This window comes from Pseudophryne corroboree, chromosome 2, assembly GCF_028390025.1.
Source record: "Pseudophryne corroboree isolate aPseCor3 chromosome 2, aPseCor3.hap2, whole genome shotgun sequence".
Lineage (NCBI taxonomy): Eukaryota > Metazoa > Chordata > Amphibia > Anura > Myobatrachidae > Pseudophryne > Pseudophryne corroboree.
Genome location: NC_086445.1, coordinates 257,070,605 through 257,095,705, shown reverse-complemented (window position 1 = coordinate 257,095,705; position 25,101 = coordinate 257,070,605). Strand labels below are relative to the sequence as shown.

The 25,101-nt window shown below is 45.6% G+C and overlaps 1 protein-coding gene across 2 annotated transcripts in view; it reads right to left on the bottom strand.

Moving 5' to 3' along the window:
- The window catches only part of DHH (desert hedgehog signaling molecule), a 128,230-nt gene extending 103,906 nt beyond the window's left edge, over window positions 1-24,324 (bottom strand). For both annotated transcript variants that reach the window (XM_063952692.1, XM_063952693.1), the window contains exon 1: window positions 22,420-24,324. In XM_063952692.1, coding sequence (XP_063808762.1) covers window positions 22,420-22,719 — 300 coding nt within the window. In that variant the 5' untranslated portion in view covers window positions 22,720-24,324. The remainder of the gene's footprint in view (window positions 1-22,419) is intronic.
- Between the last annotated feature and the right edge of the window lie 777 nt (window positions 24,325-25,101).

The following is a 25,101-nucleotide window of genomic DNA, read 5'->3' as shown; positions in this document are numbered from 1 at the left end:
GATTATATATATATATATATATATATATATATATATATATATATATATATATACAGAGCCGGCCCTAGGCATAGGCAAACTAGGGCATTTGGTATGCTTAGGGGCACCAGCAGCTTATGCTGATTAAAATGATATGCGGCATGCCTATGTTCTGTGTGTAACTGAGGCTGTATCTGCATACAAAATGCTACGTTGCAGTGTATTCCTGGAAACCACTGTAATGTAGCATTTCGTATGCAGATACAGCCGCAGTCGCACACAGAATATAGGCATGCTGCATATCATTTTAATCATCAAAAGCTGTTTGTGCATCCTAGTCACATAGCAATGCAAATAAGATGCATTTTCATAAACAAAAGGTGCCCCAACATTAGCAGAGCTGCCAGCTGACTCGTGCCAGGCATGTCCTGTAGAACTAGCGGTGGTGCTAGGGGGCACCAGCCAAAATCTTGCCTAGGGCATCATATTGGTTAGGGCCGGCTCTGTATATATATATATATATATATATATATATATATATATTAGGGTCTGATTTGCTGGCGGTCAGAATACCAATCGCGGCACCTTTCCCCAATGCCCCCCTAACCCTTCCTTCCCAGTCTAAAGCTCACCCTCCCCCGCCCCTGCAGCCTAACCCTAATCCTCCCTGGGTGGTGCCAAAATCTAACCTCCCCTTCCAGCAGCCTAAACCTAATCCTCCTCCTCCTCCTCCACCGCAGCCTAACCATAACCCTCCCCAGGGGTTCCTAAACCTAACCCCCCCCTCCCCGCAGCCTAACCCTAACCTAGACACCCCCCCCCCCCTTCCTGCGACTTAACCCTCCGGTGGTCCGGCAAACATTCGTTCGGGATTCGGTGTCGGGATTCCGGCATCAGTGTCGACTAATGGAATCCCGACCACCAGGATCCAGGCCCGATCCCATATATGTGTGTGTATGTGTGTGTATATATATATATATATATATATGTACGAAGGTAACGGACGGCACTCCATGGTTTTGCAAGAAATTAAGACAGCTACAACATTTCTTGCAAAACCGTGGAATGACGCCCGTTTACTTCAGTACATTGCATGGGAAGGCACCCAGGTATTATAACATTTACGGTATGCGGAGTGACATTCAAATTGTGGTATATTATATTGTATATATATATATATATATATATATATACACACACACACACACACACACACACACGTGAGATGCGGCACTCTCAGCTGATTCAAATAAGACACAACACCACGGATACCGTATCAACGTTTCAATTCAATACAAATGTTTTTCATATCCTGATGACAACTCTGTTGAATTGAAACATTGATACGGTATCCATGGTATTGTGTCTTATTTGAATCAGCCGAGAGTGCCACATCTCATGTGTATATAACATTGCCGTTCAGCCGATGAGGGCACCGGGTGACAAGATGCTGGTTATGTGACTGCTATATATATATATATATATATACACACACACACACGCACACACAATTCAGAGCCTAATTTCCGATTTAATGTATAACTTTAAATAAAAACATCAATATAGCCATACTTACAAACCATGCAGGCTGAGAGCTTGAATGTTGCTCTGCACCCTGCCCCAGCACAAATCCCCATGCAGCTGGGGAACTTCCTTCTCCCAGCCTGCGTGCTCAGCCAGTCACTGAGCCGCAGGCTGTAGCTTGACTTCTTGTTGTGTGGCTGAGCCGTCGCTCAGCAAACTGCCCAGCCAGCTCTGCAGCCGCAGCGCCGGCGGCTGTGATGAACGGTGGCTGGCGGACTGGAGGCAGTGGGGAGGGGAGCGCAGCGCACTGCCGCGGATCTGAATAGAGATCCGATCTCCGGCGGGGGGCCCTTTCATTTAGGGGGGCCCCGGGGTACTTACCCCCGGAGCCCACCCCTTAATCCGGCTCTGCTTACTTAACCTATCTTCTTTTCAATACTTCCTTTGATGGCACCAAATCCTTCGGTTTTCTGCCACCCAGATACTTATTTCAGCGCTGTTTACTGACGCAGCTATGTTAATATACCCTATACTTGTCCTATATTGTATTTAATTGTAAGCCACTGTCTTCATGTTTTGCTTATTTTTTTTACTCTGTAATTCGGCGCTGTGGATCCCTTGTGGCGCCATATAAATAAAGGATAATAATAATAATAATAATAATAATAAATGCCACATTTCAGATAATAAGATTATAGTAAAGCAGCGAATCAGTCATTCATTTTACATATAGTCAAATAGGGATAGCCCAATCACTTGGCTATAGCAATAGTATTAGATATCTCTAATGTTCCTAATTGAAATAACTGAGAAGGCAAATGAAATGTTATAAAAGATAGAAGTTATGTTAGATATATTACATGTCTTACAAAAAAAGTCATAACAGAAGGGTTGAGCAAAATTTCATGCAAATTGCATTTTGTGGTTTTCCTGCAATACAGCCTACGAGTACGGCTTTTACTTGGCCATTCCGCACTGTATATGTTCCTTCGCATTTCACAGAGTTTATAGTCTATGTGTACAGCTAGTACAACAACGATGAATTCTTTCTGCTGGATGGCGTGGTTGCGGTAGGACTGGGAATGCTTAGGGCCAAATTCCGCCAGATAAACGTGTGATGTTTCACAGCCAAATGCAGAACAAGGCTAATTTGTTTGCAGAACAGTTTTTTAAAACTTCACTAAGGTCTAGAGCCAAGTAGCATTCCTTTGTAGCAGTTTCCCTTTATAATGAAAGCTTTTGATTGGTGATATTTCCATTCACTTTAATTGTAGTGAAATTAACTTCCAATTTCTTTTTGTTTCACACTTCTTAGTTATGCCATTCTATGCACGTGGCTGTTGTGGTAATGTTACCAGTTTTCACTGATACCTTGCAGAAAGAAATGTAGTAAATTGCATTCCAATATTTGGGGTCTAATAAGTTGTAGCAACAGTGACTGAAAGCACTTGTAATTCACCCAACCAATCACATCATTTAAAGTAATCTTCCAGCAGAGAATTAAGCAGTTGGTGTCACATCTTGGGTATGAGTCATATTCTTTGGGTTGACTCAACTTAGGTCGACAGTCATTAGGTCGACCGTGGAAGGTCGACAAGCATTAGATCGACATGTGCAATAGGTCGACATGGCCATTCGGTCGACATTACTAGCTCAGCGGGTCAAAAGGTCGACATGGGTTTTTTTGGTGTTGTTTTCCTTGTAAAGTGACGGGGAACCCCAATTAGTGCACCGTGTCCCCTCGCATGGCTCACTTTACTCACCATGCTTCGGGCAAGGTGCCTCGCTCCGCTACCGCTGCGCTCGGCACAGGTTACCGTTCCCAATTGTAGTCCACATGGATCGTCAAGTATGAAAAAGTCCAAAAAATGAAGAAGAAAAAAGTGAAAAACTCATGTCGATCTAATGCATGTCGACCTTCAGTGGTCGACCTAATGACTGTCGACCTAAGCTGTGTCGACCTAACGACCGTATCCCTCTCCCAGAATGTTCGGAAGAAGACTACCAAATTCCCTGGGTTGCTGGGAATCACTTTGTGGTCTTGCCCCCACCCCCACATACGGTGGCAGAGACATGATGATGTATGGTGTGAGTGTTTTGTGATCACTTCATATCCAATTACATGATGTCTTTTTGGATTTGGGTGCAGTATAAGGTGTATGAGTAAGGAATGTCCCTGAGCCACCTAGCTCCTTTCAAAACAAGCAGCAAAATTCTCTACTATTGACACATTAAATCCTTGTAGTGCATGTATAAAGAGACAAAAATTGGCACATAATGCCATATAATATAATGGACCGGATTCTCAGTAGGATGGAAGTGTAGACGGATCGCAGGTATCTGCAAACTGCACATGTACAACACTATGCATTTGCACATGTACGGAAATTGCAAGTTTGCATGGATTGATCAGTCTTTTGATGGAGCCCTCTTTCTGTGGAATAGTCATTACTGGGTGGTAACTGTGTGTTGACCATGCAAACACATAGTATTGATCTGTCTCAAGGGAGTGAAATATCGTGGCCATGTAAACTGACTTCCGTGATTATTTGAACTGATAATCGGCATAGATGGGCACATTAGCATAAGGTAGCAAGCAGACAGAAATGGCTGTAAGGAAAAGTGGCCACAGATGCATCAGGCCCAATATGCACTGCAATGCTATGCTGCAAAGCTACACTGCAATGCAATGCTGCAATACAATGCTGCAATTCAATTAGTGATGTGCACCGGAAATTTTTCGGGTTTTGTGTTTTCGTTTTGGATTCGGTTCCGCAGCCGTGTTTTGGATTCGGACGCGTTTTGGCAAAACCTCCCTGAAAATTTTTTGTCGGATTCGGGTGTGTTTTGGATTCGGGTGTTTTTTTACAAAAAACCCTCAAAAACAGCTTAAATCATAGAATTTGGGGGTCATTTTGATCCCATAGTATTATTAACCTCAATAACCATAATTTCCACTCATTTCCAGTCTATTCTGAACACCTCACAATATTATTTTTAGTCCTAAAATTTGCACTGAGGTCGCTGGATGACTAAGGTAAGCGACCCAAGTGGCCGGCACAAACACCTGGCCCATCTAGGAGTGGCACTGCAGTGTCAGACAGGATGGCAGATTTAAAAAATAGTCCCCAAACAGCACATGATGCAAAGAAAAAAAGAGGCGCACCAAGGTCGCTGGATGGCTAAGCTAAGCGACCCAAGTGGCCGACAAACACCTGGCCCATCTAGGAGTGGCACTGCAGTGTCAGACAGGATGGCACTTCAAAAAATAGTCCCCAAACAGCACATGATGCAAAGAAAAAAAGAGGTGCACCAAGGTCGCTGGATGGCTAAGCTAAGCGACCCAAGTGGCCGACACAAACACCTGGCCCATCTAGGAGTGGCACTGCAGTTTTCTAGCGAGAGGATGAATGCTTCCATCCTCATGTGAATCTGAACCACTAGCCATGAACATAGGACAGGGCCTCAGCCGTTCCTTGTCACTCCGTGTCGTAAATGGCATATTGGCAAGTTTACGCTTCTCATCAGACGCTTTTAATTCTGATTTTTGGGTCATTTTACTGAACTTTTGTTTTTTGGATTTTACATGCTCTCTACTATGACATTGGGCATCGCCCTTGGCAGACAACGATGATGGCATTTCATCGTCTCGGCCATGACTAGTGGCAGCAGCTTCAGCACGAGGTGGAAGTGGATCTTGATCTTTCCCTATTTTACCGTCCACATTTCTGTTCTCCATTTTTTAATGTGTGGAATTATATGCCAGTAATATATCAATAGCAATGGCCTACTGTACCGTACTGCTATATATTATATACTGGTGGTCAGCAAAATTCTGCACTGTCCTCCTACTATATAATACTGCGCATAACTAAAATGCACCACAGGTATGGATGGATAGTATACTTGACGACACAGAGGTAGGTAGAGCAGTGGCCTACTGTACCGTACTGCTATATATTATATACTGGTGGTCAGCAAAATTCTGCACTGTCCTCCTACTATATATACTGCGCACAACTAAAATGCACCACAGGTATGGATGGATAGTATACTTGATGACACAGAGGTAGGTAGAGCAGTGGACTACTGTACCGTACTGCTATATATTATATACTGGTGGTCAGCAAAATTCTGCACTGTCCTCCTACTATATAATACTGCACACAACTAAAATGCACCACAGGTATGGATGGATAGTATATTGACGACACAGAGGTAGGTAGAGCAGTGGCCTACTGTACCGTACTGCTATATATTATATACTGGTGGTCAGCAAAATTCTGCACTGTCCTCCTACTATATATACTGCGCACAACTAAAATGCACCACAGGTATGGATGGATAGTATACTTGACGACACAGAGGTAGGTAGAGCAGTGGCCTACTGTACCGTACTGCTATATATTATATACTGGTGGTCAGCAAAATTCTGCACTGTCCTCCTACTATATATACTGCGCACAACTAAAATGCACCACAGGTATGGATGGATAGTATACTTGACGACACAGAGCTAGGTAGATCAGTGGCCTACTGTACCGTACTGCTATATATTATATACTGGTGGTCAGCAAAATTTTGCACTGTCCTCCTACTATATATACTGCGCACAACTAAAATGCACCACAGGTATGGATGGATAGTATACTTGACGACACAGAGGTAGGTAGAGCAGTGGACTACTGTACCGTACTGCTATATAATACTGGTGGTCACTGGTCAGCAAAATTCTACACTGTCCTCCTATACTACAATGCAGCACAGATATGGAGCGTTTTTCAGGCAGAGAACGTAGATATTTTCAGCACACTGAGCACAGATATTTGCAAGCACACTGAGCACAGATATTTGCAGCACACTGATCACAGATATTTGCAGCACACTGAACACAGAAACTGAGAGAACGCTGCACGTCCTCTCCCTATCATCTCCAATGCACGAGTGAAAATGGCAGCGACGCGCGGCTCCTTATATAGAATACGAATCTCGCGAGAATCCGACAGCGGGATGATGACGTTCGGGCGCGCTCGGGTTAACCGAGCAAGGTATGAGGATCCGAGTCTGCCTCAGTACCGTGTAAAATGGGTGAAGTTCGGGGGGGTTCGGATTCCGAGAAACCGAACCCGCTCATCACTAAATTCAATACTGCAAAGATACAATGCTAACGTTTCCTTTGACTTGTTTTATTGACTTAATAAAGTTTTATGTTACTGCCCAGTGTATTAAGATCTATGCTGTGTTGAATTAGTATTAAATGAGGGACAGAGACAAAGTCAAAAGGAGAATGAGGGGTATATTCAATTAGGGTCAAAAACTGCCGTCTGTCGAAAAGACGGCAGTTTTCGACTTTTTAAGGTCGAATAGTGATTCGACCTATTCAGTCCCATCAATTTTTATTCGACAAGTCGTGGTATTCGACTTGTCGAATAGTAGGTGAATCGGCGGTATAGCTGCCGATTCACGTACTTTTGAGTGAAACGGGGCCAAATTCGTCAGGATTTGGCCCCATTTCCGACCATCTCAGTCCGACATAAAAAATATCGGACTGACATGTGGGACCCAGAGGAGGAGAGGGGGGAGCCGCGGAGAGACGAGGGACAGCCGCAAGGCATACAGGGGAGAGTAGCGCTACAGCACAGTGCTGCAGCAGGATGTCTCACAGCCGTGCCGCTCACGGCAGCGTCCACCCAGCTCCAGCAAGTGAGGTCACGCTTGCTGGAGCCGGGTGGACACTACCGTTAGGTCGGCCGGCTGGGAGACGTCCTTCTGCAGCGCTACTGTAACGCTGCTCTCCTCTGTCTGCCAGCGGCTTTCCCCGCTGGTCTCCCCGCGGCTCACTCCCTCTCCTCCTCTGGGTTCCTCATCTCAATTCGACTTTTTAAAAGTCGAATTGAGATGAGATTGAATAGGGGTTGTCGGATCCATTACGACAAATGCATGTCGGAATGGATCCGACCCTGATTGAATATACCCCTGAGACTGGTAATACTACTACAAACTAACTGGCATAAAATAAATGCGTAATAATTACACATTCCATCATCTACACATGTATTAATACAGCACACACTTATTCCACAGCGCTTTAAAGAGAATATATGGCCAGTCCCAACCAGAGCCGGCTTCAAGCCTACTAGCACCCTAAGCGAGAATTTTTAAAGCGCCACCCCCTTCCCCTCCCCCCATTGTGTGCACCAAAGGTGCGCGCGCTCCTGGGAAAGTGGGCATGGCCTTGCAACTATATATATTATGTTATTAAATTCTAAATATAGATACCGTATTATCACACCCCCAGACACACAACAATTGGCGCCCTTACACATAATCACATAATGCCCACAGTAGTGCTCCTTACACGTAATGCCTTAGTATAGTGCCAGATACACGTAATGCCCCCAGTATAGTGCCAGATATATGTAATTCCACAGTATTAGTGCCAGATACACGTAATGCCCCAAGTACAGTGCCAGTTACATGTAATGCCTACAGTATAGTGCCAGACACATGTAATGCCCCAGTATAGTGCCAGTTACACGTAATGCCCTAGTATAGTGCCAGTTACACGTAATGCTCCAAGTATGGTGCCAGTTACATGTATTGCAAATATAGTCCCAGATACATGTAATGCCCCCAGTATAGTTGCAGTTACACGTAATGCTACAAGTACAGTGCCAGATACACGTGTTGCACCCCGTATAGTGCCAGTTACACGTAATGCCCCCAGTAGTGCTCACCACTGCTGGACTGCTGGGCTTCTGCCACCGCTGCTACTGCTGGCCTGCTGATGATGCTCGTGTCTGAGGGTAGGGGAGAAGAGCATAGCGCAGCACACGCCTCTCCTGTCCCTCACTGAAATCTGGTCTACGGCGGCCATTTGAAATATGGCACCAGCTCATGAGCCAATCAAAGCTCTGATTGGCTGACGGCCGGCACCACATTAGAAATGGGCGGGTGCTCTTAGTAGCCTGGTGCCCTACGTGGCCACTCCTAAGGAATGTGCCTGGAGCCGGCCCTGGTCCCAGTGGAGCTTACAATCTATATTCCTTGCCACATGCACACATAGACTAGGGTTACCTTTTGTCATGGGCCAGTACATTTTTGGAGTACGGGAGGAAACCAGAGCACCTGGAGGAAACCCACTCACTCATGGGGAGAATATACAAACACAGTTAGGGCCATGGTGGGACTTGAACCCAAGACATCAGTGCTGTGAGGCAGTAATGCTAACCATTACACCGTCCATGCTGCCACATAAATTTCACTTGCTATTTAGAATCTGACATATTCTTATTAATTCATTTTTAAGTAAACCCCTATGTGCACAACAATTATGATACGTACTCTCAGGAAGGTGTGCATCTGCCTATAGTGCATGGTTACTCAACCGGTGATACCTGTTCCCTGGGGGATACCCTCTTATACATTCAAAGGGCAATTCAGCATGTTAAATATAACTCAAACCGATATTAAAGACATTAGTTTTGTAAATTATTATTACAGGTTGAGTATCCCTTATCCAAAATGCTTGTGACCAGAGGTATTTTGGATATGGGATTTTTCCGTATTTTGGAATAATTGCATACCATAATGAGATATCATGGCGATGGGACCTAAATCTAAGCACAGAAAGCATTTATGTTACATATACACCATATACACACAGCCTGAAGGTCATTTTAGATAATATTTTTTTATAACTTTGTGCATTAAACAAAGTGTGTCTACATTCACACAATTCATTTGTTTCATATACACACAGCCTGAAGGTCATTTAATACAATATTTTTAATAACTTTGTGTATTAAACAAAGTTTGTGTACATTGAGCCATCAAAAAACAAAGGTTTCACTATCTCACTCTCACTCAAAAAAGTCCGTATTTCGGAATATTTGAATATGGGATACTCAACCTGTATTAACTAATCAAAAGAGACTTTTTTAAACATTGAAATATGTAAGTATTGGTTTAAATTAACTCAGCTAACTTGTATAATTGTACACACAGGTAATTGATAGACACTTGCCATTACGTGGTGGAACAGGTTATAAAGAAAATGTGAGAACCCCCATTAAATAGTATAAATACTGGATATGGATATGTAAACTGACTGTAAATATTTTCTAGCAAGTTAAAAGCATGCACAGTAGAGTTTTAATTTACACTGCGGCAGGTTATGGGTTAAGGCAACTTCTCAAACAAGAACATCCGTCCACAATAGCGGTCTTAAACGGGTGCAAGTTACTGCCTTACACCAGGAGAGTAAAACCCTGATGCCTCATACCCTCCCTGAGCGGATTTCCTGGTCACGGTGGGGCTGAGGATTACACCAGGCACTTAGCACCGTTCACTAGTGACGTGACTCACACATTCTCCAAAGGATCATGGACAACCTTGATCCTATTTAAACCAGAAGCTTGGAAGTACAGTGCGTGTGTGTATTGGGTGGAGGGAAGGATAACGGGGTGGCAAGAGAGGTGGAAAAAAAATTACTGCTTACACTTGTGGATTTTGGTACAATTAAACAGCAACGATCAATCTTTTAAGGGAGCTACATGAAAACTGTGGGTGCAAATCAATTTCTAAACATAATCTGTAATAAGAATTTACACCTGTTTAATGCTGTCTTTAATAATTCTGTACAGTGAGTACAGTAACTGTGTTGGTAATACGCAGCAGCTAAGTGACGTATGCTATAATGACAATATAATGTTACAGTATATTTTTCTTTTCCTAGTGCCAGAGGGCATTACAGTAATTATTTATGTGGAAAATTATCCAAAAATGATACATCACAAATTAAAACCAAACAGCAGTTTCTGACAAACCATCTCAGCCCTGGGTCACAAGCAAGTCCCAGTTGCAGCAAGCTCTTACTATGTTTAGCAATTGCGCAATGCGTTTGAACCTGCATGTGCTACTTTCAGCAACTTCAGAGTTGCACACATCGCAGCCGCATATCCACTTGCATCTGGGTGTAACTGGGCTGCAATGGGGCATCTGCGTGTAGGATAAGTGTGCGATGGACGGGTCATGGACAGAATTGCAGGATATTTTGAGGTGAGCATGTGCTGGGATCTGGATAGTTTCACATGGCTCTTTTATAGCAGGGATGGGATATATTTATTTCCAAGCATGAAAATGCAGCTGCAGATTGAGCCAATCTTGAGAACAACATTACACATTATGCCACACAATAAAATCCCCTACTTACCCATTATGCCACACAGTAGAAATTCCCCCTTTACACATTATGCCACACAGTACAACCCCCCTACACATTATGCCACAGTTGAAATCCCCCTTACACATTATGCCACACAACAGAAATCCCCCCTTTACACATTATGCCACACAGTAGAAATCCCCCACATTACGCCTCACAGTAGAAATTTCCCCCTTACACATTATGCCACACAGTAGAAATCCTCCCTTACACATTATGCCACACAGTAGAAATTCCCCCCTTACATATTATGTCACACAGTAGAAATTCCCCCCTTACACATTATGCCACACAGTAGAAATTCCCCCCTTACACATTATACCACACAGTAGATACCCCCTAACATGTTATGCCACACAGTAGAAATCCCCCCTTACACATTATGCCACTCTGTAGAAATCCCGTACTTACACATTATGCCACACATTAGAAATACCCCTTTACACATTATGCCACACAGTAGAACCCCTCTACACATTATGCCACACAGTTGCAATCCTCCCTTACACATGACACACAGTAGAACCCCCCACCCTTTACACATTATGCCACACAGTAGAAATACCCCACCTTTCACATTATGCCACACAGTAGAAATCCTACACATTATGGGGTATATGCAATTCCGGGCGAATTGCGGCACTTTTTTGCCCGTTTTTAAATTCGACACAATTCGACCGTCGAATTCTGGCAGGTGGGTGCCGGAATTCGACATATTCAATAAAAAACGGATTCGACAGTCCCGCTGTCGAAAAACGGCTGAATTGACGGATTTTGATTCGATTTTTAAAAATGTAAAAAAAACCGGTAAAAAACCCGAAATTTTTTTGCGTGGGGTCCCCCCTCCTAAGCATAACCAGCCTTGGGCTCTTTGAGCCGGTCCTGGTTGCCAAAATACAGGGGGGGGGAGGAATGACAGGGGATCCCCCCGTATTTTAACAACCAGCACCGGGCTCTGCGCCTGGTCCTGGTGCCAAAAATACGGGGGACAAAAAGAGTAGGGGTCCCCCGTATTTTTTGTACCAGCACCGGGCTCCACTAGCTGGACAGATAATGCCAAAGCCGGGGGACACTTTTATACCGCTCCCTGCGGCCGTGGCATTAAATACCCAACTAGTCACCCCTGGCCGGGGTACCTTGGAGGAGTGGGGACCCCTTCAATCAAGGGGTCCCCCCCAGCCACCCAAGGGCCAGGGGTGAAGCCCGAGGCTGTCCCCCCCCCATCCAATGGCTGCGGATGGGGGGCTGATAGCCATGTGTAAAAATGGAAGAATATTGTTTTTTGCAGAAGAACTACAAGTCCCAGCAAGCCTCCCCCGCAAGCTGGTACTTGGAGAACCACAAGTACCAGCATGCGGGGGGGGGGGGGGGCGCTGGTACCTGTAGTTCTTCTGCAAAAAAAATACCCAAATAAAAACAGGACACACACACCTTGAAAGTAAAACTTTATTACATACATGCCGATACATACATACTTACCTATGTTGACACGCCGACTCTGGCCACGTCTCCGTCTGTCAACGTCCGGGGTACCTGAAAATAAAATTATATACTCACCTGATCCAGTGTCCGGTTCTTTTATTGTAATCCTCGTACTTGGCAAAAAAAAAAAACCCGCATAGCCGATCCAGACGGACTGAAAGGGGTCCCATGTTTACACATGGGACCCCTTTCCCCGAATGCAGAGACCCCCCGTGACTGCTGTCACAGAAGGTCCCTTCAGCCAATCAGGGAGCGCCACGTCGTGGCACTCTCCTGATTGGCTGTATGTGCGTCGGAGCTGTCAGACGCGCATCGCACAGCCCCCTCCATTATCTTCAATGGTGGGAACTTTGCGGTCAGCGGTGAGGTCACCCGCGGTCAGCGGCTGACCGCGGGTAACCCCACCGCTGACCGCAAAGTTCCCACCATTGAAACTAATGGAGGTGCTGTGCGATGCGCTGTCTGCCAGCTCAGACGCGCATAGGGAATCAGGAGAGTGCCAGGACGTGGCGCTACCCGATTCCCTGAAGGGACCTTCTGTGACAGGAGTCACAGGGGGTCTCAGCATTCGGGGAAAGGGGTTCCATGTGTAAACATGGGACCCCTTTCAGTCCGTGTGGATCGGGTAATTGCGTTTTTTTATTTTGCCAAGTACAAAGATTACAAATATCACTGGACACTGGATTTAGGTGAGTATAATTTTATTTTCAGGTACACCCCGTGGATTCTACTTGGACAAGTGGACCGAACGTCGTTTCAACATAGGTAAGTATGTGTGTGTGTCATGTATGTAATAAACTTGTACTTTCAAGGTGTGCGTGTCCTGTTTTTATTTGGGTATTTTTTTTTGCAGTAGAACTACAGGTACCAGCGGGCCCATTTCCCCCCCGCATGCTGGTACTTGTGGTTCTCCAAGTACCAGTTTGCGGGGGAGGCTTGCTGGGACTTGTAGTTCTGCTGCAAAAAACAATATTCTTTCATTTCACAAAAGGCTATCAGCCTCCCATCCGCAGCCCATGGATGGGGGGGAGGGACAACCTCGGGTTTCACCCCTGGCCCTTGGGTGGCTGGAGGGGGGGGACCCCTTGATTGAAGGGGTCTCCACTCCTCCAGGGTACCCCGGCCAGGGGTGACTAGTTGGGGTTTTAATGGCACGGCCGCAGGGACCGATATCAAAGTGTCCCCCGGCTGTGGCATTATCTCCCCAGCTAGTGGAGCCCGGTGCTGGTTTCAAAAATAAGGGGGACCCCTACGCTTTTTGTCCCCTGTATTTTTGGCACCAGGACCGGATGCAGAGCCCGGTGCTGGTTCTAAAAATACGGGGGATCTCCTGTCATTTCCCCCCCCGTATTTTTACAACCAGGACCGGCTCAAAGAGCCCGAGGCTGGTTATGCTTAGGAGGGGGGACCCCACGCATTTTTTTTTTCAGATTTTTGACCCATTCCATTTAAAAAAAATATATATTTTTTTAAAAATATATAAAAAATACTTGTGCCTCCTAAATAGACAAACCAAGTACCTAATCCCTTCTAATATAAATAGATATGCTATTACCAATAAAAAAACACACAAAAAAAACATGTTTTTAAATTTTTTTATTAGATTCCGCCAGCAAAGTGAGGCGGATTGAAAATGACGAATGTACTGTCTAAAAGCACTGTTGTCGAATTTACAATCTTCAATTGAATATACTTTTGTCGAAATGCCGCATTTGTACCATTGCAGAAATGTCGAATTTGTCAAATGTCGAATTTCAAAAAGTCGAATTTGGAAAGTCCGTTTTTTTGACGAAAAGTACTGAATTGCATTGTCGATTTTTTTTGGGGGGGCGAAAATGTTTCCCCTGTGCCCCTGTGGGCGAGTCCTGCTTTGTATACAGGTAATGGACAGACAAAAGGGCCTCCTATACCATCCAGCATGTAGAAGGTCCTACTATACCAGGTGTAAGTATTTGTATCACTAAGGACGGTATCCTATCAGCCCCAAAGCACTTTCAGCAGGTAAAAACAGCCAGATAACGCGCTTAATGACCAATGGTCATTATCGCGGTATCCAATTAGAGGCCATTCATTTTTATTGGGCAAAATTGGCCCCGCAATCGTGCAATAACACATGGGATCCATATTTTCGCGGCTCCGGCAACCCGTTATCGCGAATTATGCTCCGGGTGCTCCCCGATATGTGCTGGCATTGGAAGAAAACGATGCCGGCATCGGGGCTAATAGGATAGCTCCTGACGATCCTATTAGGAGCGGGAAAGTACCGCTGCTAATAGGATACCACCCTATGGGTTTAAGTCCTCAAAAGTAGATTTAATTAGCAGATATTTAAGTAATCCGGAAATCTTAGTGTGCAAATATATGAAGACGCTCCTGATTTAGCTGGGAACGGAACGGCCTTAGCTACAGAAAATTATCTAAAAGTAACAATACTTTTCCAGAAATTTCAACTAATTTCTATTACGTTAAAATGTTAAACAAAATACTGTATATTTATTAGTGGCTAGAGTCCTGCCTTCAAAACAATCATCACACACACTGATTGCGGAAATGGAACGTGAACAAGCTCTATGCAGGCATGATCACATGTATGTTGTATCTATATAAATAGGTGCAAAGTTGCAAACACACATGTAAAGAAGTCATGAAGGTCTTATCCTTTGTAAAATGACACTTGTAAAGCAAACAGTATATTTACTTTATAATTGCTCCTCCAGAGGCACAGGGTTAGGTATTCCTAACTGTTCCCATCTCCTCCCTATCATCTACATACAATGCTAATGGTAAAGCATGGGACACAAATGTAATTAGAATAGAAAGCAAGTGGCGCAGCATCATACTGTATATAGAATTGATGCTCCCCTGGAGCAGGGGCATAAATTCATCCCAGTTTCCCGGAGACAAGTTTCTCTTCAAAATATGGTGTGTGTGTGTGTGTGTGTGTGTGTGAATGTGTGTGTGTCTATCTATAATAAAGTTGTAATTTGTATATGTCTGTTCGATCCGGCATCACACAAAAACTACTGGATGAATTTGGATGGCATTTTCACGGGTGTAGTACGGTGTGCGGGCGGCCGGGCTCCCGGCAACCAGCGCCAGGATCCCGACCGCCGGCATACCGACAGCGTGGCAAGCGCAAATGAGCCCCTTGCGGGCTCGATGCGCTCGCCACGCTGCGGGCATGGTGGCGCGGTACGCACGCCACGCTATTTATTCTCCCTCCAGGGGGGTCGTGGACCCCCAAGACAGAGAAAAAGTGTTGGTATGCCGGCTGTCAGGATTCCGGCGCCAGTATACTGTGCGCCGGGATCCCGAGAGCAGGCAAACTGAAGACCACCCCATTTTCAATACTGGATAGATTAGTGACCTAGAAAGAAACTGAGGAAAAACCAGATGCATTGTGGCGTGTGCAGACTCCTCAAGTCCAAAATGACTATATGTATATACATATACATTTTTGGGGAGAAATATACTTCTAAGGCCTGTTTATAAACTACCAGATCTAGCTGACCCTTCAGTGAATTGGCAGGGCTCCAGCTACGGATTACATATGTTTTACCAGCGGACGGGATGCCGACTGTCAATATCCCAACAGCTGCATCCCACCCGCCAGAATGCCGGCATCGGAGCCAGCGCGAAGAGTCCCATTGCGAGAGACGCCAAATCCATTTATGACAATCTATGTACTGAACAGGCTAATATGAACCTGAACTTTCATAAAAACAGATACTTTAGACAGGGTAATAGGCCTGGAAAATTGCTAACGAACTGGCTGAGAACCACTCAAATCAATAAACCAATTATTGCAATTAGAAACGCCCAGGGCTCGGTAATTACCCACCCAGATGGCATTAGTAGAGAATTCCTCTCCTTTTATGAGACCTTATATCAGGCTCCCCGATTCCCAGATGGCGGGTTTAGATTTTCTAGAACAGGCAGGACTCCCTAAACTCACTACTGATGACAGCGATTGCTTACTTTCCCCCATTACTGATGAGGAACTTGAGTTAGTCATAAAATCTTTACCCACAGCTAAAACACCTGGCCCTGATGGGCTCTCTGCAGCCTACTACAAACTTCTTTCCCCACAGATTCTCCCCTATCTTACCAAACTATGTAACTCTAACCTCCGGGGTCATGCGGACCCTCCTGAATATAATATAGCCCACATGATTGCACTCCCTAAACCAAATAAGGACCATGAGTTGGTTGCATCTTATAGACCGATCTCTCTTTGGAACCAAGACTTCAAAATATTCAAAAAATTATTAGTCTCCCGCCTTCAGTTTTTATTGCCTAAACTTTTACACCCAGCACAGACCGGTTTTATTAAAAAAAACACCATTCAGTGCATAACGTAAGAACTTTATTAGCTGCCATGTTATGGACGCACCAAAAACGTGAATTAAATAATATAGTCCTTAATTGCGACACTGGTAAAGCATTCAATAGGGTTTCCTGGGTATGCCTCACTCGAATCTTTCATTTTCAGGGTTTTGGACCAGAGTTTATACATGTTTTTAATGCTATTACCAACCTAAGGCCTTTTTGACTATTAATGCTTTAAATACTATCCCCTTTTATTTATTTAGAGGAACTAAATAGGGATGCCCCCTCTCCCCCTTTTTATTTGATTTAGCTGTGGACCCTCTTTTACATCATTTTCTCAAAGAATCTAGATGGAGAGGTATTCAGGTGGCACATACTGAGATTAAGTTCTCAGCTTTCGCGGATGACCTTTTACTCTATTTTGCCAACCCGAAGTCTGCAATGCCTATACAGCTTGAGTATCCCATATCCAAATATTCCGAAATACGGAATATTCCGAAATACAGAATTTTTTGAGTGAGAGTGAGATAGTGAAACCTTTGTTTTCTGATGGCTCAATGTACACACACTTTGTTTAATACGCAAAGTTATTACAAATATTGTATTAAATGACCTTCAGGCTGTGTGTATAATGTGTATATGAAACATAAATGAATTGTGTGAATGTACACACACTTTGTTTAATGCACAAAGTTATTAAAAATATTGTATTAAATGACCTTCAGGCTGTGTGTATAAGGTGTATATGAAACATAAATGAATTGTGTGAATGTAGACACACTTTGTTTAATGCACAAAGTTATTAAAAATATTGGGTAAAATGACCTTCAGGCTGTGTGTATAAGGTGTATATGTAACATAAATGCATTCTGTGCTTAGACTTAGGCCCCATCACCATGATATCTCATTATGGTATGCAATTATTCCAAAATACGGAAAAATCCGATATCCAAAATACTTCTGGTCCCAAGCATTTTGGATAAGGGAGACTCAACCTGTACTGATCTCTCTACTGGAATCTTTTGAACAAATAGCAGGATTTAAAATGAACTACTCCAAAACTGAGGCCCTGGCCTTTTTCCCCTATGCGAAAACGGGGTGTGGCTCGTCTTTTCCATTTTGTTGGGCACCCCAGGATAGTATTATATATTTGGGTGTTAAGGTCCCTTCCCGTCCTTCACAACTTTATGGCCTTTGTTCTGTAAAGCCTATTCTGATATGGCGCGGTGGGCTCATCTCCCTTTAACATATACTGGAAGGTGTCATTTATATAAAATGATATGTTTTCCACGATTTCTATATGTTTTACAAATGTTACCAGTGGTCCCTCCAAAGCGTGCCATGGTTGCTCTGAACAAAGCACTGACGAAATTCATATGGGCAGGTAAACGGCCCCGCATATCTCTTTACAAAAGAGGGAATTAGGTGGTCAATCTTCCCTGCCTGAGATACTTAACGATCCACATGGACTACAATTGGGAACGGTAACCTGTGCCGAGCGCAGCGTTAGCGGAGCAAGGCACCTTGCCTAAATTTGCTTGCCAAGTGAGGGGACACGGTGCACTAACTGGGGTTCCCGGTCACTCTTAAAAAAAAAAAAAAACACAATTTTTTTTTTCAAAACTCATGTCGACCTTTTGACCTGTTGATCTAGACCATGTCGACCTAAAGACTCTGTCGACCTAGTTACTGTCGACCAATAGTGGTCGACCTAGTTACTATCTACCTTCCATACCACACCCCTTTTTCTTTCCTCTTTTGTCCTCCATTCTCTCTCTCACTTTTTACGGCATTATGAAAGTATGTGGCCCAAATTGCATGATGTTGTTACTTTGTACCTTTGAACCTGTCAATAAAATTATTTTTAAAAAAAGAACAAAAAAAAAGAGAGAGTCCCATTGCGGGGTTAGTGGCTTGCTGCGCTCGCCACAGGTTCTATTGCGACTATATCGATACCCACGAGTGGGAATAGCCCTGTTGCGCCAGGATTCCGGCTGACGGCTGTCGGGATTTCGGCGTCTGTATCCTGAACGGCATTTTAACTACAGCCACACTGTGTAACAATGGGCGTAGGGTCAAACTCACGAGATTCAGCCTTCTGCAGCATGTAGAGGCAGCATTCACTGGTGGCTCCCATCTCATAGTGCAGCAGCAGCGGCAGGTGCACAGTCACTTTCTGCAGCGCAGGCTGAGCGGTACCAGGCTGGAGCCGTCCTATCACCTATTGCAGGTGTTAGTAGGACTCCTGGGACAGAGCCGATTAACTCTGCAGCAGCAGCGGAGCTACGTTGGAAGAGCAGCAGTCACACTTGGATCCTACTGTGGGCCACAGAGGTGCTGCTGTACATGCAGGTGCCCCTTCAGGGCATGGAGCCCGGATGCAACTAAATAGTAAATGGGCCTGCATCACAGAACTTACCAGGAAAGACTAAAAGATCTTAACATGTATAGTTTGGAGCAGAGAAGGGAAAGGGATGGCGGTCATTAGGTCGACATGAGTTAGGTAGACATACATTGGGTCGACCACATTTGGTCGACATGCATTAGGTCGGCATGATCACTAGGTCGACATGGTTATTAGGCCGACATGTACTAGGTCAACATGAGTTTTTCACAATTTGTTCAATTTTTTTACCTTTTTCATACTTAATGATCCACGTGGACTACAATTGGGAACGGTAACCTGTGCCGAGCACAGTGGTAGTGGAGCGAGGCACCTTATCCGAGCGAGCCACGCGAGGGGACACGGTGCACTAATTGGGATTCCCAGTCTCTGTACGAAGAAAACGACACCAAAAAAAGTAAAAAAACCACACCTCATGTCGACCTTTTACCATGTCGACCTAAGGACCATATCGACCTAGTGATCATGTCGACATAATGCATGTCGACCAAACATGGTTGACCCGATGTATGTCGACCTAACTCATGTCGACCTAATGAACCACACCCAAGGGAAAGGGGAGACATGATAAAAACTTTCAAATATACCAAGGGTTTTAACAAAGTACAGGAGGGAAACATTCTTCAAAGGAAAAGAAGTATTAGAACATGAGAACATGCACTGAAACTGGTGGGAGGAAGGAGGAAGGTTCAGAGGAAACGTGAGCATACTTTACAAAAAGGTAGGGGATAAGTGGAATAGACTCCTGGCAGAGGTGGTAGAGGAAGTCAGTAGAACAGTTTAAACATGCTTGGAATAGGCATGCAGTACGTATATCCTTACAATTAACTATGTACTAAGCTTTGGAGAGAGATAAAGTGGACGGAGATATCAGCCAATCAGCACCTAACTGCCATGTTACAGGCTATGGGCGGGATGTACTGTCACTGATCGCGGGTCATCGCAATGATACTAATCGCGTATGTACTACTAACATATGCGATTAGTATCACAGAGCGATGCCAGGGGTGTCCTGCGATCAGTGATGTTCCACAGGACAAGGTTTGTGGCGGCTTCCGTCACCTCCCAGCCCCGGGAGGTGACGTGCAGGGAGTCCCCGTGATCCTCCTTCTCCCCCCTGCAGCTGAAAGGAGACAAGGCTGTGCTGCGGGGGAGAAGGAGGAGGGGGGCCGGGGGTAGAGAGATCGTCGTGAGCGGCGCAGGTCGGCGGCGGGATGCAGCGGCGGTAAGAAGCCCATAGGCTTCTATGGGGTATCGCCATCAGAAGATGGTGATACCCCCGGAGGCGTAATCCCAGCGGTGGGGCCTTAGTACGTATGAAAATGCGGTAAAACCCCCGAAAGCAGGGGTTTTACCGCATTTTCCCTTTAGTACATCCCGCCCTCTGTTTGAAAAATGACAGGAGCTGGTTGGTTGGTATTTTATCTCCATGCTCTTTATCTCTCTCCAAGGCTTAGTACATAGACCCCTAAGGATCAAATGGGGTTGAGATTACCTAAAGCATTAAAAAAAAAGGGCCAAGTGGTTCTTATCTGCTGTAAAATTCTATGGGGGGGGGGGGGGGGGGGAGAGAATACATTTCTATTTTAGCTGGCAGATGGCACCCAACAAAGCTATTCAATTGTAGCTCCGTTTGGGCATGATCGGCTGCTTTACATGGCTAGACCTGACACCAATGGGCGCGATAAGCGCAATAACCGGCATCAATTAAAATTTCTCTCCCAGCGATCTCCCATCGCTTTAGGAGATAGGAGGCAATATCTTTTGAATTCCCCCCCTATGTTTCTATGTCTCCATTGCCTCTGGAAGTTCCGCCCCTGCTCTCTGTATTTTAATTGAATTTACCCACCTCACATGCTCTTGCAGCCCAATCCAACACATTCTTTTTCACATTTTTATTTTATTTAGGAAAAATTGGTGGTTTATAAAAACCAATTAGAAAAAGTAATAACACATGTAAACAAGTTAAAATAATCTACATAAATCAATTTTCTCACTGCTTGGGCTTCACAGAAAATTGCATACACACAAGCTCCAGGGATGTCACAAACTGCGCACACAGTTACGGAGATGTCACAAATTGCGCACTCAATTACAAGGATGTCACAAATTGCACACACAGTTACGGGAATGTCACAAACTGCGCAGACAATTACTGGGATTTCACAAACTGCACACACAGTTACAGGGATGTCACAAATTGCAAATTCAGTTTTTGCGGGGATGTCACAAATCGTGCATACAGTTACAGGGATGTCACAATTCACGCACACAGTTACAGAGATGTCACAAATTGGCAATCCTGGTGTTTGTGCTGCAGTGGTTTCAAATTCTGACCTTTATTCAAATAGTTTTCTTCTACAAGCTGAAATAACCAACAGCTTTGACAAAACGGTATATATATATATATATATATATATATATATATATATCACGTCTGTGCGGGCGGCACTCACGGCGAATAAATCAAAACACAAACTCCAGGAATACTGTCAACGTTTCAATGTAAGTGATTACATTTTCATCACTTACATTGAAACGTTGACAGTATTCCTGGAGTTTGTGTTTTGATTTATTCGCCGTGAGTGCCGCCCGCACAGACGTGATATATCTGAGGGAGGTAGATTTCTCTCCCATTGGGAAGGCACCGGCAGTTCACTTGAAATATTTTAAAGATTTATGGAGTGCCACCTGACTGGTCGGTATATATATATATATATATATATATATAAATTTACACATATATATATATATATATCATTATTTTTTTTTTTAATTATCCACTAGTAATTAGATGCTAGTGAAGTACATGTGTGGTCATGATCAAATCTGACGGAATACATATGTAATCCTGGCGGACGGGATGCTGACGGTCAGTATCCCGACAGCGGCATCCCATCCGCCAGAATGCCGGCAGTGGGGCGAACGCCGAGTCCCCTTGCGGTTGCGGTGGCTCGCTGCGCTCGACACAGGATCTATTTCCACTCTATGGGTGTCGAGGACACCCACGATTGGGAATAGCCCCTGTGAGTCGGTATTCTGGCTGTCCGTATTGTCAGCATTCTGGCTTCAGTATCCTGACCGCTGGGATCTTGACAGCAGGCAAATTGATTGCCTCCTAAATCTGACAAGGTGCCAGACTGGGCCACTGGTCAGATGTAGAAATAAAAAAAGTTTGCTTCATATATTTGCCCATTTTTAGGGCACAAGTTCACATGTACACAGGCGGAATCTTTCTAACAAGAAGCAGCCACTGGCTATGCATACTCCGCATACTCTCTCTGGAAGATTTCTAGAGGTGTCACAGTAAAATAATCAGCGTATTATGACGTCAGTGTAATGGAACAGGGCGCCAGTGGCGCAGACACGGGATTCCCTGCATGATGCTCGGGGTATACTATAATGTGGATGTACCGACAAGAGACTAAGTAATGACAGGAAGGGAATTTGCACCTGACCCCACCCGGGTACACACCTCGGTCATAACGCGGTCCGCCCGGGTGTTCTCCTCATCCTTGAAGATGATGTCCGGGTTGTAGTTAAGGACCAGCTCCCGGAACCGCTCCGAGTCCCGGCGGATTTTGCCCTCCGTCTTGCCGCTGGCTCCCAGTGTCTTCTCCGGCACGTTGGGCACAAACTGCTTGTAGCGGAGCGGGACCAGCTTGCGCATGTAGCGGCGCCGGCCCACCGGCCCCCGGCCAGGACCGCAGCACCGAACCGGCACCAGGAGGAGCCAGAAGAAGGCTACCAGCACCAGTATCCGGGCTGCTGGCATCTCCCCTCTGGTCACTGCATGCCGGGCACCCCGGGGACAGTGTACCCCAACTGGCTTTCTTCTAGGTCTTACGGGGTGATGGCTGTGTGGTATCCTCAGCCCGGGTTATGGCCACTGCGGCATCTGCACCAGCTTCTACCTACCTCCACCTGCACTGGTATTGTGTGTAACTGACAACCACCCAACCGGGTAAGTGTGCCTACTTCTACCTATACAGGTAGGTGTGCATGCCTTTACCTGCCCCGGTAAGTGTTTCTGCCTCTACCTGCCCCGGTGTTTCTGAATCTACCTGTCCCGTTAAGTGTGCCTGCCTCTACCTGCCCCGGTAAGTGTTTCTGCCTCTACCTGCCTCGGTGTTTCTGAATCTACCTGTCCCGTTAAGTGTGCCTGCCTCTACCTGTCCCGTTAAGTGTGCCTGCCTCTACCTGCCCCGGTAAGTGTTTCTGTCTCTACCTGCCCCGGTGTTTCTGAATCTACCTGTCCCGTTAAGTGTGCCTGCCTCTACCTGTCCCGTTAAGTGTGCCTGCCTCTACCTGCCCCGGTAAGTGTTTCTGTCTCTACCTGCCCCGGTGTTTCTGAATCTACCTGTCCCGTTAAGTGTGCCTGCCTCTACCTGCCCCGGTAAGTGTTTCTGAATCTACCTGCCCCGGTAAGTGTTTCTGTCTCTACCTGCCCCGGTGTTTCTGAATCTACCTGTCCCGTTAAGTGTGCCTGCCTCTACCTGTCCCGTTAAGTGTGCCTGCCTCTACCTGCCCCGGTAAGTGTTTCTGTCTCTACCTGCCCCGGTGTTTCTGAATCTACCTGTCCCGTTAAGTGTGCCTGCCTCTACCTGCCCCGGTAAGTGTTTCTGAATCTACCTGCCCCGGTAAGTGTGCCTGCCTCTACCTGACCCGGTAACTGTTTCTGCCCCAGTAAGTGTTCTGCCTTTACCTGCTCAGGTAAGTGTGCCTGCCTCTACCTGCCCCGGTAAGTGTGTCTGCCTCTACCTGCCCCTGCAAGTATAGCTGGCACTACCTGCTCAGGTGAGTATAGCTGCCATTGCCTGGCATGGTAAGTATGGCTGCCACTTGTATTGCCATCAGTAACATTAGTCCGGGTTAAAGCTTGTCTGTGGAGCAGGTAAGTGATTCCAAGCAGGTAGATGTTTTCAGTAGACCATTCCGTCCTTGTGCTGGGCAGGATCGCGTTGTAGTGATTGTACTCTGGATCTGTAGTCGATATCTCAATAGGCAGAAGTCAGCAGAGTCGGGTCACCCTGGCACAGGTGTCCTGTGATGTGTACGGGCAGTGGGGTAGCCAGGGAATTGCTGTGCAGCGCAGGCAGTGTAATAGCGGTCAGTGCCCGGTATCAGGGGGGTCAGTGCTCGCTGTCAGGGGGGTCAGTGCCCGGTCGCTGCTATGTTACAGCGTTATACACCCAGGTCACCGCTCCGGTCACTCTGCAGCACAGGCACCTGTCAGATTCAGCTCCTTCCTTCTCCTGCCCTTTATATGCCCAGTCCTCCCAGTACCATACGTGCAGCCTCTGTCCGCCGGGACCCTCCGCAGCTCTCTTCCATCCCTCGGACTCTCCCCTAGCACCGGCTATCTGCCTCACCCCGGCCATCGCCCGCTTGATATAGGGACAAGGACAGTGCGCGTCCGCAGCCCCCACCCCTTGGCACGCCCTCTCAAGCACTGGCAGTGTCTGCTGGGCGCTCCCGACGTGATCAGGCTGCCCGCAGCCGCCGCGTTCTCTCAGTCATTCACACTGTAGGAAGTAATTAGGTCAAGATGTCATAATAACGCCACAAGTGGTTCCACAAATCAGGGGTAATACAGGGCAGCTACTATGGCGTTTTTAAATTCAAATTTTAACCCTTTCACTGCTCAGACTGTTTTCCACTCCTGGGATTACCCTGTTTTGTTATTTTTCAGGAGATGGGATGCATGACGAAAAGCAATGCTTCCCTCTACTCTTCGCAAGCATAACGGAATTTAGTAAGGACAAATTGTTGAAAAAAATGACGATGGACAGTCAGAGTTGTAAGAGTTGTCATTTGCAATAGTAGGACTTCTGGGTTTAAGACCCAGGAGTCCTTCTGTGCATGCGTCGAGTGATGTACGCATTGTGGGGGGTGCTAGGAAAAGAAGCCCGTAGGCGTCTATAGGGAAACGCTCCACCTCATCCATGCCCTGGGATGTATCACATTGCGGAGCTTGGTGCATATGTGGTAAGTGGCCAAACCTCGGAAAAACTGCAGTTATGGGGGGTTTGTTCGGATTTTTAGCATTGGTGCATCCCGCCCATGTTGTCACTTTCACATAACATCTATGGTAGTCATTAAATCATTCTCTGCTGTACCCACACAAATTTTACCTCAGAAGCAGTGTGGAACATGT